The 18577-nt window shown below is 36.5% G+C and overlaps 1 protein-coding gene across 1 annotated transcript in view; it reads left to right on the top strand.

Moving 5' to 3' along the window:
* Nucleotides 1-18577, top strand: part of kif4 (kinesin family member 4) — a 162589-nt gene that overhangs the window by 17516 nt on the left and 126496 nt on the right. The window contains exons 4-7 of the mRNA XM_056239100.1: nt 1738-1928; nt 2043-2132; nt 7483-7649; nt 11765-11859. Coding sequence (XP_056095075.1) covers nt 1738-1928; nt 2043-2132; nt 7483-7649; nt 11765-11859 — 543 coding nt within the window. The remainder of the gene's footprint in view (nt 1-1737; nt 1929-2042; nt 2133-7482; nt 7650-11764; nt 11860-18577) is intronic.

Below are 18577 nucleotides of genomic sequence, written 5' to 3'. Positions count from 1 at the left end.
GCCTCTAGCCAGAGCTGGCCCGCCGTTTTGGCCCAAGGTATTCGACGGGCCAGAAATCCTGGCCGTTGGCCCCGAGTAAGCCCTGATCAAGCCCCGGAAGTGACAGTGGAAACGCGACTGGCCCTGGCACGCTTTAGCACGGCTCGGCCCTGGCCCGGCAGTGGAAACGCGGCTAGTGAAAAGTCCGTCTAAAAACTTATCCCTCCCTCAAAAACTGGGAGGGATAAGGAGTTTCTCCTTTAAGACTACTCTTAAAGGAGAACTCCGGTCAATTTTAACATTGAGCTCATTTTTTTGTACATTTGGAGTGCTGTCAGTATAGACAAAAACGACAAAAATCGGTGTTGCCTACACCGTGTTATCCTCTATTAAAGTTCGCACCCTGTTGACTTCAATGGGGCAAGTTCTAAACCTGCTTTTAGCCTCTTAACAACCTTAATGTGTCATTACAAGTGCACAGCCATGTGAGTGGTGTTATTAAGAGTGACCATGGTCAATCTGACTGCAGTAAATGTGAAAGATATGAATAAAAATGATGTTTATTCAGCCAGCTCACATACCCGTATTTACTTCCTGTTTTCGTTCGAAGTTCGATTGTCGCGCGAACTCGACAATCGACTATTCATATCTTTCACATTTACTGCAGTCAGATTGACCATGGTCACTCTTAATAACACCACTCACATGGCTGTGCACTTGTAATGACACATTAAGGTTGTTAAGAGGCTAAAAGCAGGTTTAGAACCTGCCCCATTGAGGTCAACAGGGTGCGAATTTTAATAGAGGATAACACGGTGTAGGCAACACCGATTTTTGTCGTTTTTGTCTATACTGACAGCACTCCAAATGTACAAAAAAATGAGCTCAATGTTAAAATTGACCGGAGTTCTCCTTTAAGAGTCCCTTGGACTGCAAGGAGATCAAATAAGTCAGGCCTAAAGAAAATCAACCCTGACTGTTAAAGCTCAAATACTTCTAATACTAATGAGAAGAGAGGTCCCCTTAGAAAAGACTCTGATGCTGGGATTAATTGAAGGCAAAGGGAGAGGGGGAAGGCAGAGGATGAGATGGGTAGATAGTGACATTGATGCAATGAACATTAAATTGGGCAGACTCAAGGAGATAGTGGGAGGCCTGGCATGCTTTACTTCATTGGGTCGCAAGACTCGCAAAGAGTTGGGCACGACTGGGCTTCTGAATAACAACAATGCTGTTTCAAACCTGTGATATTCTTTCTTCTGTGGAACATAATATTTTTTTTTATTAATTTCTTTTTTGTCCATACAATGTAGTCTGTAGCCAAAACTGTTTGGTTTTCAGTATTCTTCAAAAAAATAATAATAAAGTTCTCTTTGCAGAACTACCCCTTTAAATCAGGGTGCCCAGTTCTGTTCCTGGAGATCTACCTTCATGCAATGTTCAGCTCCAACCCTGATCAAGCACAGCTGAACCAGCTAATTAAGATATTCAAGAGCACTTGATGATAACAGACAGGTGTGTTGGATAAGGGTTGGATGGAACTCTGCAGGTAGGTAGATCTCCAAGAACCAGGGGGGTTGATTGGGGGGATTGAAAGTTGCATTTACCTCAGCTAATAAGGTTTAAAAAAAAATTCTTCATCAGACTCCGCAAACGTGTTGTGAGGTTCAAGTTTATGCCATCTGATGCTAAGACCCAAGGCATGGTTAACATCAAAGAACTTCAATGTAAATTAATGTTCATTGTTTGCAATCACAGGTTATCATGCCACCGTTCTGGCCTATGGACAGACAGGGTCAGGGAAGACGTTCTCTATGGGCGGCACGTACACATCTGAACAAGAGAATGAGCCTACGGTTGGAGTCATCCCGCGAGTGATACGAAGAATCTATCAGGAAAAGTCTAAATGTGCAGACTGTGAATTTCTACTTACTGTGTCTTACCTTGAGGTATAGCTTGCAATTGCATGTTGTCCTCCTTTATGGATTTAATTTATGAATTAAGTCAGTACTTATTTTGTGTAACTCAAGGGTGTTTTTTTTTTTGTTTTTTTTATAAAATAGATTTACAATGAAGAGATACTGGACCTGCTGTGCACGTCAAAGGACAAACCCGTCATCAGTATCAGAGAGGATCCTAAAGACGGCATCAAAGTGAGTTTTACAATCTAAAACCATGCTGAACCACAAAGTATTTTTGTAATATGAGCAGAGTTTCCGCTAGAAAAAAAATGGTTTTACGGACATTTTGATGATATGCCGGTCAAATATCGCCTCTTAATTAGTCAAGTTGAGGAAAACTGGAGGCAGGCTATGTAACTTAAAAAATGACATAATCAGGCCGTATAGAATGCAACATGTTTATTAGCCTAACTTTCAAATAGACGGAAAAAAACATGAACGTCCGATTGGCTTCAATCAACGGCAATTGTTTTTACTATGGTTTCACATTCATAGTTTAACAAACCAATCCCCCTTCCCCACATAAAATACTTGAATAGTAGCCTATTGTTTTTACTCAGGCGAACTTAATTATACACTCTCAGTATGTCTCATTCAGCTGGTAACATTTAAATTGGCCACCCTAAAATGTCTCCTTGTCAAATGAACTGGAACAAACAAATGACTAGGCCTATAACATTGTCTCGCGTCATTTTAGGCTACTTTTTACGCTGTTTTGCAGTGCTGAATTGTGCAGCTGCCGACATAATCAAAACTTCCCAGTGTCTCCACAACTTGCAATGCGCATAAGCCGCGTAACCTTGTTCTCCGCAAGGCGACTTCGCTGCTTCGTCTTGATCCGATTCTGGAGCGAGAACCCCCTCTCTGCAGGAACACTCGAGACAGGGATTACACAGGCTATCTTGGCGAGCTTGGTCCACTCTGGATACATTTCGTTGAAATCACATATGAGGACTTCGCAGGCTGTGGAGAAATGCAATCCTCCATAGCCACGGAGCGCTGTCATGACAGCGAGGGCATAACGTCGCAGGCTTACGGCATCGATAAGAGGAGCAGTGTCCGCAGACTCAATGCTTGTAAAATGGCAAATAATCCTTCTGATCGCTGGTTCTGCATATTCTTGAAGAGCTATAATATAATTGGTGAGAACGATAGAATTATAGGCCTACAAAAGAATGCTGCACTTATTATAAATAGGCCTGTATGGGTCATTCTATGGAAATGTTCATTTTTCTGTCCCTTGCCTTTACAAAAATATTACACTTATACACTTTAGGGTTACAATTTTTTACATTTTTAAAATAAAACAATGTTATTTGAAAAATTACACCACCTTGAGCCTGAGCCATCAATGTGGCAATATTTGATTTTTATTAATTCTATAGAATTCCACCACAGAAGTGCTCGTCCCCACAGTTATGTACAGAGGGAAAGTGCTTTATTTTGAGGCCAATAACAAGTTTTTACACCATTTAAAATATAATAATGTATACATAATGTAGGGCTGGGCGATATGGCCAAAAAAAATTATCACGATATTTTTTTTTATATCAGTCGATATCGATAATTATCACGATAAATGTCAAATCTTTATTTCTTTCAAGTTTAAAGGCAGATTTTTGCTCCTAAGTGAAAGTTGTATAAACCAGAGTGTTGTGGTTTTAAAAATCTGAGGTAGAACATTCAAACATTTGTCATTTTTCCTTAACAAAATAAATATTTGAAAAGAAAAATATTTCTTCAGCACAGTTTGCAGTGCAGGCTGCAATATTCAAATTACATGTTTTGTCTCGAAATGCATATTTGACAGTGAGTTGACAATAAATCTGCATCCTAACTCAAGCTAATGCTACTATGTAAAATTTATGTTCATTAACAAAAACAGTAACATCTGTTTGTTTTTTGTTTTTTTTTAATTTAAGGACTACATTTTTATTTGGTAAAATGTAATATTCTGACTGTTTGAGTTTTATTAAAATTAACCATTGGCCATCCAGTATCATGCATTTAGATCATGATAACCACAGATAAAGCCAGGTACAGCCTATAACTTAGCACCTCACTATCATGGCAAAATGTAACTTTATGGTTTCTATGGTATTTGTATGAAAAACAGTAGCCTAACAGTTAAATACATTATTAAATACTGTAATTATATTCCATTAGTCATTTAATACATTGTCTACATTAATAATATTATACAATTCAATATGTATATCCCACATTTCATGGTGCAGTTAATATTACTAGGCTAACGTTACAGTAAATCCATGGTAGGCTAAATGGATTCAGTTTCAATTCAGATTCTGACTGTATCGTTGCGTACAGTGTTTCTACTGTTTGTCAGCGCTGTTTCATCTGCCTTAAACTGATTTAAACTGGACATTTGTGTTCTTCGCTGAACTTAAGCGCTTCTCACTGGATCTCGTGAGCGAGACGATCAGAGTAAACCTAAACGCGTCTGCTCTAGTGAGCTCGCGCTGGCATTTGGACTTTGAGCCGAGCGTATAAACGGTCCGTGAGGCGCGCGGTTCAAATGATTTTCGTTCCGCTTTTGGCGCATACACATTATCGAACATTTATCAACCTCTTGATATCGTTTTATCGAGAAAAATTATATCGCGATAATTATCGTTATCGTTTTATCGCCCAGCCCTAACATAATGTATACATAACTATCAAATATATTTTATATTATATTTGTTATAAAATATTAAAAAAATGTCACATTAAATACAATGTCACATGTGAGTGTGACATAATAATAATTTTACATCCATTTAATTCCGCTACACTCAAAAGTTAAGATTTAAAGGATTGCATCACTACTTAATTTAAACCGGTTTTCAAATATTTTCATTGTTATAGCAAATACATGGTTGCGCAAACGAACTAACCTCATTCAAGCACACTTTTAACAAACCTGATTAAAATAAATAAAACAATCTCCTTATTTGTTGTATTATTATTATTTTTCGGTAACTCTGACTACATTATGCTGAAAAAAAATGTGAAATAATATTTATAATATCAACAGCTCCTTCTTACCACTATGTGTCTGCGGATATCTAGAGGGGTTCAGAAGGGCATCGAGGCAGTGAAGTAGATCCATGCAATCCTCGGGGAACCGATCTTGCAAGGCATCTATCAGATGTTGAACATAGCGTTCCCTGGATTTTTTTGAAAGCTTGAATGGAGCGGTCGCTTGAATTGGTCACTTTGACATCCTTGTATGTGCCGTCTTTATAGCCCGCCTGGAATGTCTCCTCTTCCGGACCTGGTACATCTCGTAACTGTGTAAATGCCGCGACAGATGCTTGCACTATTGGTCGGATGCTGGAAAGATTGACGTTGTCTTTCTGAAAAACTAAATTCAGTTTTGTCATCACTAGCTATGTTTCCATCCACACCTTTTTATCCGAATTAAGTGATATCGAATGAAAAATGCCTTATGGAAACAGTAAAATTCGATTGAATTTCATGATTATCGACGCAAATGAAATACGTTTGGTCTCATCGGATTTGATCTTGATCGATATACGGCTTATGCGATAAACGTTGATGGAAACGTTATTTGCCGAATACATAATGAATTACGATTTAAGTTTTAGGTCCTTTTATGGTTGCAACACACCACAAAACATAGAATTTTTAGTTCATTTCCGCCCAGTATTTCCGCTCTGTTTGCGCACACATGGTGGGTGTCAACAAAGACAGATGTAAATGGACAAAGCAACAAATTGCTTCAACCAAAGGGTTTCCGTGAATTTAACCAAGTGAAGTGTCTCTGAACCGTGATCTCCCAGAACTGTTTGGAGCGCTGTCGTTCCCACACCACAGGCGCCTCCGTTGTCGTCGGACATTTACGTGCATCTGCATCATCATCATAACAATGTGTTGATAGCGCCGTTGTTTTCTTATAGCTTGTTATTACATGGCTTGGTTAAATTCTAATGTAGAATGCGGTCTGTTATTTCTTGATAACAGACCGCTGCTAACACACCGTTGCCATGAAAAACAGAGCATTGCCATGGGCGCAGTTCAGAGACGGAACGGACTATTTTCTTTAGCGGAAGCAATACAATCGTTTTTAAATCAATAAACTCCTTTTTAAATCAATATTTTGTGTCACATTACTGATTTATTTGGTAGGTAGCCATGTAATAAGCGGGATAATGTATAGCGAGGCGGTTAGGCTAACCACCTCACATATACATTATCCCTTACATATGTCGCTATCAGCTGGCACATAAGCACTATTAGGCTACAACTTGTGCAATATTAATCATTTGTTGGTAGATGGCGCGATCCATTTTGTCTAGCAAAACTTTGTTCGCAAATGTTTGTTTGAATGTTGTGCGATTCAGTGTGAAAATGAATGGAAACACCTTAAAATGTCTCAAATCAATTCGATATACCAATTTGATCGCAAAACAGCATGTGACGTCATTACGCACAGGTTTTTATTCGCTTTAAAGCCGTTGGATGGAAACGCACTTTCACCAGCTTTATTCGCATGAGTTTTTTTTTACCGAACTATAATTCGATAATTCGATTGACAAGTGGATGGAAACTTGGCTACTGGTAGTAGATCGGCCAGTGCGTGAGTCAGGGCTATGAAGCTGTAGGTCTGGATTTGACCAAGCAGCCCAATAGAAAAATATATTTCCTAATTTCTGCATGTGCTAACGTGTGATAGTTTCAAGTCATGAAAGGTTTGTGTTGCCTGACTTTAACGCGTATTTTCAGCTCATGTCACTGCAGTAGATGTATAGTAACGATTGATTGATTTTTAATTTAAACGACCTTCGATCATGGGAATTTGTGTCAATTGACATCCCTAATTACAATACAGGCAAATGTTCACTTCAAGAATGAGTTTGTGAGGTATTTGGAAAAGAGAAAGTGCTATCCATATTTCTCTATATGAAGCATATTTATTCAAGCCACAAAAACTAACCTGTTACTGAAATGCAGAAGACATAATCTCTTAGGATGAAGTCAGTATGTAGTACATATATTTGTCCTAAATCGTTGTATTTGAATGGAAAACTGTGAGCGACGCTGTGGTGCGGCATGACTTTGAACAGCTGGAGTCGTAGTTGGGCACCGCTGGTGTGCGTACGGTTATAGAAGACAATGTGTTGGGATTTGAAAGACGCGTCATTTCTCTGTCTGCCACCATCTTTACGCGTTGTTTTGCTAATGTTTGAGGCTCCTATTAGGGGAAAGGCTCTGATAGTGATACCATGCAAAGTGATGGAGCATAATATTTTAATCATAACCCACTTAATTGGGTAGTGTGTTGATATGTTACCCCTCACAGTGGAGTTTTACTCACATTTGGCAGGTTGGCGGGTGTTAATTTCAAAACCCTAATTGTGGGGGAGTGAAAAGTGGACCACAAATCTGGGCTTACCTCCCAGGCACAAATGCACAGTGCGTTGGAGCGCTACCCACAAGGCTATCGTCTCTGAATACATCCTTAATTCTCATGTGCCCTGTATGACCACCGGTGTCTGTTTTTGTTTTCTTGGTGTAGATTGTTGGACTGACAGAAAAGGATGTGTTCACCGCTCATGAGATGGTGAGCTGTCTTGAGTTGGGAAACTCTGCACGAACAGTGGGCTCAACAGCCATGAATGCAGCCTCATCTCGCTCACATGCCATCTTTACCATATCACTGGAGCAGCGACGCAAAGGAGACAAGTATGTAACCTTAGCATATGCTGTTAAACTAAGCAACTTGTAGTTGTTTGGAGGCTGTCAAATTTAAGAGTAGGCTGTATAAGATTAAGGTTTTTATAGAATTGGAGAAAATGGGCTAATTTGTCACAAGATTATATATTTGGAATTAGGGCTGCAACAAATCGATAAAATCAATTATTATCGATAATGAAAGTGATCGACAACAAATTTGATTATCGATTAATAGTGTCTGCACTCTGTGCCCGGGAAACCATCAGCCAGTCACGTTGCTTTACATTAGTGAAGAACCAATTTCTATGGACAAAATGCATATGGAAAATAGCGGAGGACACAGAGTGAGCTGTTCCGGGAAAGGTATGCTATATATTTATATGCACTTCAAACAAAAGCATAAGCGCTTGCCCTGTCATGCTTTGACAGATGCGTGTACTGTTTAATGCTTCTGGCATGTTTATGTATTATATTTTGACAAGTGAATGTCCGTTCTTCATACCTTGTACAAGTTAACATTTTGTGCTTTTGTTTTAATTTCTGCTTTAAATTTTAAACCTAAAATCAACTGATTAAAGTAGTTAGCAATGTTTGTATTTTAACCTTTTTTTGCTTATAATATACAGCATAGCCTACATAGATACATCCAGGGTTCTAAATTAACTTTTTTGATCACCAGCCAATGTGGCTGGTAACTTTCTAAAGTTACCAGCCATTTAGAATTTCCACTAGCCAAATTTTTTCCGGTGAAAATAAGATAAATTATGAGTGCCACTGAATGCATTTGATCATTTTATTAACATTGTTGGCATGAAAAACACATATAAAGTACAATAAAAGACAGAAAGTGCAAACATTTCATTTCAAGTTTGGGATCTATCTCTATTAGGGATGTGCACGAATATTCGAATTTTCGCTCTGTAATTATTATTAAAAAAGTAAAATACTAATAGCTACTAATAATTTTTTTCTTCAATTTTTTTTCGCAGTTATAATTAAATGCACTGGGTGGAGCATTTAACAAGTGGATTGTGTTTTTGATCACATAATGTCGTTGTCTGCCTCGCGAAGTTTGGAATTACTTAGATGAAAATGATAGCCTATTACAAAATGGAATTACGTTTAATCAATTATTAATTATTATTATTATCATAATATCACCACCACAATGAGAAATCACATGAAATCCAAAGAAACAGCAGTCGACTGAGGAAGCAGCTGTCCATCACTGCATTAACGACTGGCAGCTGTACCCCGATATCTTCTGCTAGCAAAATGATTTTGACATATGCTTCATTTAAGTTTCGTTGAGGGAGACAGGTTTAAGAACAGAAAACGCAAAGTGCTGTTACTTCACTTTGCACACACACACGCGCGTGTCTCTGCAATGCCTGTGTGTCAGCGCAGCGCGTTTTCTCACTCGAGCATGTGGATATTATTGTTTTTCTCAACATGAACGTGAAACAATATAAACACGATAATCATATGCTGACTCGAGTATGTAGGCTACGTTCTGTACGATAACTGCGCAGTCTGCTTTTTTTTTTTTTGCGTTTTTTCCCCGTTTGCGCTGCCTGAGCTTAAATGCTTTTGTTGTTTATATATTTTGTTTACACATATTGTTTAATGTTTTCAACTAAAAGAAAACCTTAAGATATATAGTAAGCTTGTTGTGTATAGGCTATTGCCTAATGTATAAGCTTGTAAGAAATAATGACAAAAACCTTAAACTTAAAAAAAAATAACGTAGGCTATCTCTCGTTAAACGACATTTAAATTTAAACCCAGAAGTCTGTCCCAACCACCGCCGCATTTAGTTTAATCTTAACTTTTTACTTTAGCTACTTTACTAGCTCCCTCCTCTTTCAGTCTGCTCCCTGCTCTGGCTCGTTCTTCATCTTCCTTGTGTTTTCTGGTGGACGGACGCTTACGCTCCGTTTGTTTCCATGATCATTTCTCGTGCTGGTTTCACTGCAAACTGCGCGCAGCCAATGGGCGTATGAAACGTCATCACGTAGCATTACGGCACAGTGTTTATGGGAAATGTAGGAAGTACTGCCAGGGGGTAAATGACCGAGAACAGAACCTTATGCATCACCGGCCAAACTGGCTAGTAAGTTTTTATTAACACCCGCCAAAATGAATTTTAACCCGCATTTGGCGGGTTGGCGGGTGTTAATTTAGAACCCTGGATACATCCACTATATTTGTTTTCATAGGCTTTATTACACACTGTTTGGGAGGACAGCACTGGGCAGGATGTGGAAAAACTTATTTTTTTTTTATTTAAATAATGGATTGAAATTCATTTTTAATTAATGCATAATGATTTTTTTTAAATTTCATCCAATTAATCAGAAAAATCAACAGATTAAACGATTATCAAATTAATCGTTGGTTGCAGCCCTATTTAGAATGGACATATACAGCTTGTTTGAAAGTTGCGCATGAGAAAAGTGATGAGCTTTTTACCCCCTTTCTTGATGTAAGAAGGTGCTAATTGAAGTAAAGGTAAAATGATTTTTCAAAGAAAACACATCCAGGTCTAAAAATATATCATTATTGTGAAGTGCTAATGTATAAAACTGTAAAATGTTTGGCAAAACCCCCCCCAAAAAACATTTCTAGTTTTTGTGTAGTTAATTATCATACTGTATTTTCAGAAAGTTTGGAAATATTTTCTTCTCCCCAAATTTGTCACTACCGAAACACAATAATAAATAACTTAATAAGAACGCTTATATTGACCTATTAATATTTTGTTTACATCTACCTTGTAAATATATTTTTTGATATTTAAAAAAAAAAACACACCAATAATTACAATTTTAACAATATTTCAAGTGTAATTTATAAGATTTGTTGTATTTTGAATCTAATCTTTCTTTGTAAAAGCCCATTAAGTTGATTTCAAAGGTGTAGATTCACTCTATATAGCACAAACGGGGCTACCATAATATGTTAGCAACATATATATACATGTTTGTATTTTTGAGAGAATACTATTTATGCATGGTTATTGAAAAACTTAAAAATAAAAGTTTCTGAAATAAGGCTACAAAACACATATTGATTATTTCTTCACAAGACTTTTGAAAATTGTATCACATAGTCTAGAATATTTGCTCCAAAACTATGTGAGAATCATCCTGACTACTCATTCAGATAAGTCAATAAAGTCTTTTAGAATGTGTATGACGTGTTTTCTTTGAGAAAGCTTTATGCACGAGACTAGATAATGATCTGAGATGTCATCGCTCTGCTGCAGAATTTCAACAGCATCAACATCTATTCCATGTGATAATATTAGATCTAGAGTATGATTACGACAATGAGTAGGTCCTGACACGTGTTGTCTAACTCCAATTGAGTTTACAATGTCTTTAAATGCCAATCCCAAAGCATCTTTTTCATTATCTACATGTATATTAAAATCACTAACAATTAGTACTTTATCTGCAGCAAATACTAAATCTTAAGACTTCAGACTTATGAACACATTTCCCTCAAAATGATGGTACCTATCTACAATGAAAGAGAGGCTATGAGAGAGAGGGACACAGGAATATTTCCTGATAAAAAATGTAGGGCTGTGGTTAAAATCAGTCTCAGCCAATGGACTAAAACACAGTTTCGGTAGTGACATGAAAATGCGGGCCACATTTTTTAACGTAGTTAAGTAGTTTTCAGATTTAAAAATAAAATATAATTTTTTTATTTTATTTTACTTCACTTTTTAAAAGAAATCAAAAAGATATTTTTAAAAATAACAATTGAAAAAAAACTAAAAAACATTTCAATATCCTTTTCACAAGTTGACATTTAGGGGTTAGGGTTCGGGACAGCCACCTCCCAATTGAAAGTACCCAATAAATTATGATTTTATATACATTTAGTTTACTGATATTTTAAATATTATTGTGGGATTCAATAGATAATAGAAGAATCTTTGTAAACATTAAAATTTGAATACTTAAATGCTTTTTTAGTGTTTTTTTGGTTGTTGTGGGACAGCAGTTTGCACCAATTCTGTAGAATGGCCCATATATATTTGTATGTATATGTGTGTGTGTGTGTGTGTGTGTATCTTTAACTTAAAATGAGAAATTTGTTGTTTTGAAAAGGAGTGATGTCATGGTCTCCAAACTGCACTTGGTGGATCTCGCTGGATCTGAAAGACAAAAAAAAACTAAAGCAGAGGGAGATCGGCTCAAAGAGGGTGAGTGCAATCAAAAATCCATTTTTATTCGTATTAGTGCCAGTTTACTTGGTTTTGAAAAAAAAAAGTTAATAGTTTTTGTCTTTCATTGGGATCTCTCCATGCCAGCATTTCTTATGACTTAAATTTACACCCTTGAGTGTAAACAAATAATTGACCTAAAACATAAAATTGTACTTTCTTTTTCTCTGTCACATGGGTTGGAAAGACATATGAATACATTTTTTTTCTGTGCAACACAAAAGGAAAAGGTCTACAGAATATGATGTCCACAGTTACAATGGATGGGGATTGGGGTAAAAAAAACACCACCTCATATTTATTATTTCTCAACAAAACTATGGGTGGGTGATATACCGGTAGACGCGATTAACCGTTAGTTATGCTCACGTTTGTATTTTTTGTTCTATTTTTTTGTTGTTGTTTTTGTAGTGCTTGAGGTTTTCCAGGTAGGTCTGTTTTATTTGTGTCTTTTGTTCTCTTGTAGTTTTTGTCCTATTGCTAGTAATTAGTTTATTTGTTCTTTGTCTTATTTTTTTTTTATTGACTGTTTATTTGACTTCAGTGAGCTTTAAAAAGGTTTTTTTTTATACTTCTGCTATTTTTTTGTGTGATATTGAAATTGGTGATGAGATTTATTAATTGAAAATTTGAAATGAAAAATTGATTATAACTTTATTCAAAGCGAAAATAACTATATCGTGATATAGTGTTATTACCCACCCCTAACAACAAATAAACTACTTTTCGGATTCCTTTTCCAACAAAATGTGTTACTCCATCCATGTTCAATAGAAATATATACTAAGCTTCACATAGTAGACAGCTTCCTTGTAAGATATGTTCCAGCAAGTCTGGTTGATTAATTACCAAAGAAGCATATCAGTTTTCTTTAGGAAAATATCATTTTCTTATCAAAGAGATAATGTCATGTTTCAAAAATGAGTTCACCCTCCTGAAAGTTAGAGCTGACAAAAGCTCAAAAATGAGTGTTATCTCACACAGTACGGCACAACCTGCAGCAGTGACACAAATGGGTGTTTTTCACATAGGAAGTACTAGGGCTGCCCTCAACTAAAGATTTTTCTAGCCAAAATAGTCCAAGTGACTAAGTGGCTCAACCATAATTTTATCAAGCGCCGAGAATACTTTTTGTGTGTAAAAAAAACAAAAAAAATTAAAGCTGCAAGCAGCATTTATCGGGGTTCAAGCAGTTAACCCTCTGGGGACCAGAGTGTTTTTGGGGCCCTTGGGATGTTTTGACATGCACTGACATTTGTGCTTTTTTCAGTTATTTATAAACATGTTAATGGCAAAGGTGTAAATTCACTCTATATAGCACAAACTTGGCTACCATGATATCTGAGCAACATGTATGTACATGTTTGTATTTTTAATAGAATAATGTTAATGCGTGGTTATTGAAAAAAATAAAAATGAAAGTTGCTGAAATAAGACCACAAAACACATATTGATTATTTAGACTTAGACTTTTGAAAATTGTATCACATAGCCTAGAATATTTGCTCCAAAACTATGTGAGAATCATCCTGACTACTCATTCAGATAAGTCAATAAATCCTTTTATAATGTGTATGACGTGTTTAGTGTGAGAAAGCTTTATGTGAGGAGGCGTGATCTCTCATTAATATGTATGGCATTTCACACCTGAGAAAGACAAAGACCCTCCCCATAATGGCCCTATTAGGTGCTATCAGGCCCTTATGAGGAGCCTTGCACAAAGAATGAGGAGATTTAAAAAAGAATGGCTTTTCGATTGTTTGGATTTATTTACAACACAACATAATCCAAAGATACACAACAAAGGACTGGTTTCTGGTTAAAATTGCTTTTTAATTATATATACACTACCGTTCAAAAGTTTGGGGTCGGTACGATTTTAAATACTTTTAAAAGAATTCTCTTCTGCTAACCATGGCTGCGCTTATTTGATTAAAAATACAACAAAAATCGGTTATAGTATTAAATATTATTCCAGTGTAAATCAGCTGTTTTCTGTGTGAATATATAGTAAAGTGTAATTTATTCCTGTGATCAAAGCTGAATTTTCAGCATCACCAGTGTCAGTGTCTTCAGTGTCAAATGATCCTTCACAAATCAGTATAATATGAGGATTTGATGCTCAAGAAACATTTATTATTATTATCAATGTTGAAACAGTTGTTGGTCTGTCAGTTGTACAGTTTTTTTTGTTTTGTTTTTAGGATTCTTTGATGAATAGGAAGTTCAAAAGACTTTTGTAACATTATAAATGTCTTTACTGTCACTTTCGATCAAATTAATTATTCCTTGATAAATAAAAGTATTGATTTCTTTCCTCCAAAAAATAAAAATAAAATTCTCACTGACCCCAAACTTTTGAACGGTAGTGTATATATACACACACACACACACTGCTTAGAATAAGTGAAAACACCCATGCTAAAGTTGACTAAGAAGAGGAATAAAAAATCTTAATGCCTTAATTTAAAAAATGAGGAAAACTCTAACCTTTAGGGAAATGAATAATGTCCCTGAATTCTTTGTGAATGAATAATGTATCGCAAATAATTAAATGTTCTTCTTTAAAATACAGGGTGCATACGTCTGGACACTTCTATCACACACCCTTCACCATATAGACATGGTTTTATTTCAGTTCAAAGTTAGAGTTGGAAACATCTTGAAAAGAAAATAGTCTTTTTCCATAAATGTCTTAGTTTGATCATACATATTTCAAAGTTGAAGATTCATTATTTTGATATAGCTTGCATTGGAACAAACATCTTAGTTGATTAGTTTATTGACAAAACATAAGCTTATTTGATGTCTTTATTTTGAAGCTTATTTGATGCTTATTTGATTTGAAAAACTTTATCCAAAACTAGTCAAAGAAATGTTCTTTTATTTCGTCTGTAACAGTGCGTATCTGTGCATTCATTCACTCACACTCACACTCACACACACACACACACACACACACACACACACACACACACACACACACACACACACACACACACACACACACACACACACTTAAACAGTAGGATATGCTATTTGTCCGTTTACAGACACTAACGTTATTCTATATCGCAATTAGAACAAAGCACAAAACACTTACACTTCTCAGCTGAATCTGTTGCTCCTCCTCGAAGTGAAAATAAACCAGCCCTTCTGTGGTAAATGTCCCAGGATTATTCCTCATAGCCGCGCAAGACGAATCTTAATCTGACTAAAAAATATTGTGTGTTTACAGCATTTGCCTGGGGGCGTTTATCTATTTTGCAAATGGCCTCAACACATTATCTTATGAATCGCGCGCTCTGCGAGTGGGTGTGAACAAATTAACGATAATGAGCTGAGACAGGAGAAACTGTACTTCTCTTTAGTTTTTGACAGATTACATTGCAGGAGAATATTTGTTTTAAATGTGAATTGTTTTATTTAAAAGTAGAAATTTAAAGCGTTCTTTAGACGTATGTTTCATGTTTGTGTGATAAGTATTAGCGGAGTTTCCGTTCATTTTCCAGACATGTTTCAGAAAGATTTTTGCGGAGACAGAGTGAGCTGAAAGCGCACCCTGTTTATTTTATTTATTTTTAAAAAAACACAAGGTTTTGATGTTAATGTGAGTGTACACAAAAAAAGAAGACCCTCTATAGTTTATAATCATGTATTGATTTTATTTATATGACCATAAATGACGGAGTATTTTAAGTCTATGTTGCTGCTAGGGCTGTGCTCAGAATATCGATACAACGATATATCGTCATGAACTCCTGGCGATACGCGTATCGATACAGCAGCTGCCGTATCGATACTTTTGTGCTTTTGAATGTAGCCAATTCAGGGCTCCAATTTCGGCGCGGGATTGCGCATAATTTGAATAATTCCCGCATTTTATAATGCGGGAAATTCACGGAAACATTTATTCACTTTAGCATGTAGGTTGTAGTATTAGTAAATTAATCCACACAGATTATCAAATCAGTCATTTTAAAACTTTCTGTGAGACGCAATTTCACAAACAGCGTGAGTTCAATGCAGTGCTGCGTCTTCTCTCTCTCGTCTCGGGCAAGCGTCCAGCGCTGCAGCCGGTGAAACTACACGCTCACGGTTAGGAGTCGGGACATGACGGAATATTCACTTGCATAATCGGGCCATCGTGACTAAAGTTTACCATTTGCATGTCTTTAAGTCTTACCAGTTTAAACATTCAAACGATTTTAAACTATTCAGTAGCCTACTTGCGCGCTCTCTGAGAGTTGGTTTTCTCTGCGTGCATACATAGAGAGTAAAGCCGCCTCACATACAGCTCGCGAGATTATATCGCTTTAACAGACTAAAACACGCAAAATGATGTCATGAACCAATTTCGTTCTTGGTAAGTATCCTCTAAACACAGTTGGTTATGTCTTAAATAAGCATAAAGGTTTTTAACAGAAACGGCGATTCCCCGGTTGTATGATGAAGTTAAGCGAGATATTCTGCTGTCACTCTCTTAACCCTGAGCATGTCGATCAATTGTTGTTTCTGCATTAAAATTTGAAAATGTAATCATTTAAAATGATTTCAACGTAGAAGAAATGACTTTGTTTGGTGCACATTCCAACACTTAAGACCTGTTAAATACTGGTGTTTAAAAGAGTTTGAGAAAACTAAGTTAAATTTAAGTTGTTACCGTTTTTGCTTTTATGGAATGTTTTAAGTTTTGTTTAGTCATTGAGCCGTGTAGACATGCTTCAGTGTCACTATAATTGTCATTTCAGTTATTGAGGCAGACTTTAAAAGCAGAAGGAAGAGCCATTCTAAGCTTTTTTATTCATTTAACTCATTGTTTTTCAGTTATCACAACTGTTATAACACTGGTTATTCAATAAACAGATATTACTGTTACTAAACTCAGCTCAAAAGAAATTTAAATTCCAAATTGATCCATATCGTGACACATATCGTATCGTGGCTTTAGTATCGTGATACGTATCGTATCGTGACATTGTTGGTGATACACAGCCCTAGTTGCTGCTATGTGAAAAAAAAACAGCAAAACGCGCGGGCGCGTTCTTGGTCCCCAGAGGGTTAAGGCCTTTAAGCACATAAGCATTTAAGACATTAAGTTTTATTTAGCATACATTTAACCACTGACATAATAGATGGAAAAGACCATTTACAGCCAATACAGGCATTTTACCATAGGAAATTCAACAGAGTCCAGAGAATTGTCCTAGACTGGTTTGGTTCCGATTGAGCGAAAAAGCTAGGACTAGTTCGCAAAAGTAGGTTTTTAACATTTTCGTTAATAACTAGATGTATCAAACGATATGCATATTGTGTGGATGTGTGCTACACCACGTGATTACAGAGCTGTAAAACTCGTTAGCGCCAACAAGTGGCTGATTTCTTTCAAAATTCTTACAGACCTCTAGGGCCACGAGTTGAACATGCCCATCGAGTTTCGTTCTGATCGGCCTCCGTTAACCTTGTTTAATAGGTGCTCAAACTTCATTGGTCAATGGCGGCCATGTTTTTTTAGATACGCCATTATCCTTTTACACATACATGGTACCAAGACACTGCACCAAATTTCAGGTCAATCGGACTAACGGTCACGTGGTCATAGCCATTTTTATGTTTTTACCATGTTATAGCGCCACCTACTGTTCAATCGTTGCAATTTTTTTACTGTGAGCTCAGATTGAACTCATTCACATGTGTACCAAGTTTGGTGAAGATATCATTTACTTCTCGAGTTATAGCCATTTTAGAAAAATAGGCTCCTCCCAAAACGTTCATTTTGCGCCTCTTAACCCTAACCAGTGACATAATAGATGGAAACAACAATTTACAGCCAATACAGGCAATTTACCATAGGAAATATATGGTTTTAAAGCTTTTTAACAGTTATAGCGCCACCTATGGTTTGATCTCCATAAAATGTAGCATGTTTGTTAACTATGTTGTCACACGAGTTTTTATTTATGATTTATAGGCTTTTGAGTTTTTATTGCCACACCCCTTTTCTAAATCATCCTGTTATAACAATATGAAAAATGCAAAAGTTCAACTTTTTCAATAATTATTGACCTAGAGAGGCCAGAGAATTGTCCTAGACTGGTGCTCCATGTTTTGATAAGGTTTGTTTAGAAAACCATGAATCCATGTAAGGCACAATGTCATTAGACACAATCCATGTCATTACAATCAATGAATCCATGTTATTCGACACAATGTTAAAGGTATAGCGGAGGATCTTTCCGAATTTTAGAGAAGACCCGCCCTCTCCAATTTTTTTTTAAATAAACATGCGCAACACTATTTGCTCCCGAGAGGGTGCACAGATATGCAAAGTAGATTGTTTGGAAGGGCATCCAAATTTGGGTAGTCACGTTTGGTGGCACAAACTAACTCAAAAACATTCATGGAAGACAAAATGTCAAATGCCCTTCTGTGTTTTATTTACTTATTATACTGATCGATTGAGTGACCGAAGACTCAAGACATGATATGCAATGGACAAGTAGCTTGTTGCATTTGTGTAATAAATACTATGGTGAATACATTGGAATTATCGAAAATGAACACACAAGGTTTTAGAATATTTCAGCGTGATATCATTTACCATATGGCAGGGCTCCAGACTAACTTTTCCACTGGTTGCACTGGTGCTACCAACTTTCTCAGTTGGTCGCACCAGCATATGATTTGGTCGCACTTT

Source organism: Rhinichthys klamathensis, unplaced genomic scaffold, assembly GCF_029890125.1.
Source record: "Rhinichthys klamathensis goyatoka isolate OS25496 unplaced genomic scaffold, OSU_Roscu_1.1 h1tg000554l_1, whole genome shotgun sequence".
In the NCBI taxonomy this organism is placed as follows: Eukaryota; Metazoa; Chordata; class Actinopteri; order Cypriniformes; family Leuciscidae; genus Rhinichthys; species Rhinichthys klamathensis.
The sequence above is the reverse complement of the archived record's forward strand: the minus strand, read 5'-3'. Positions and strand labels throughout refer to the sequence as shown.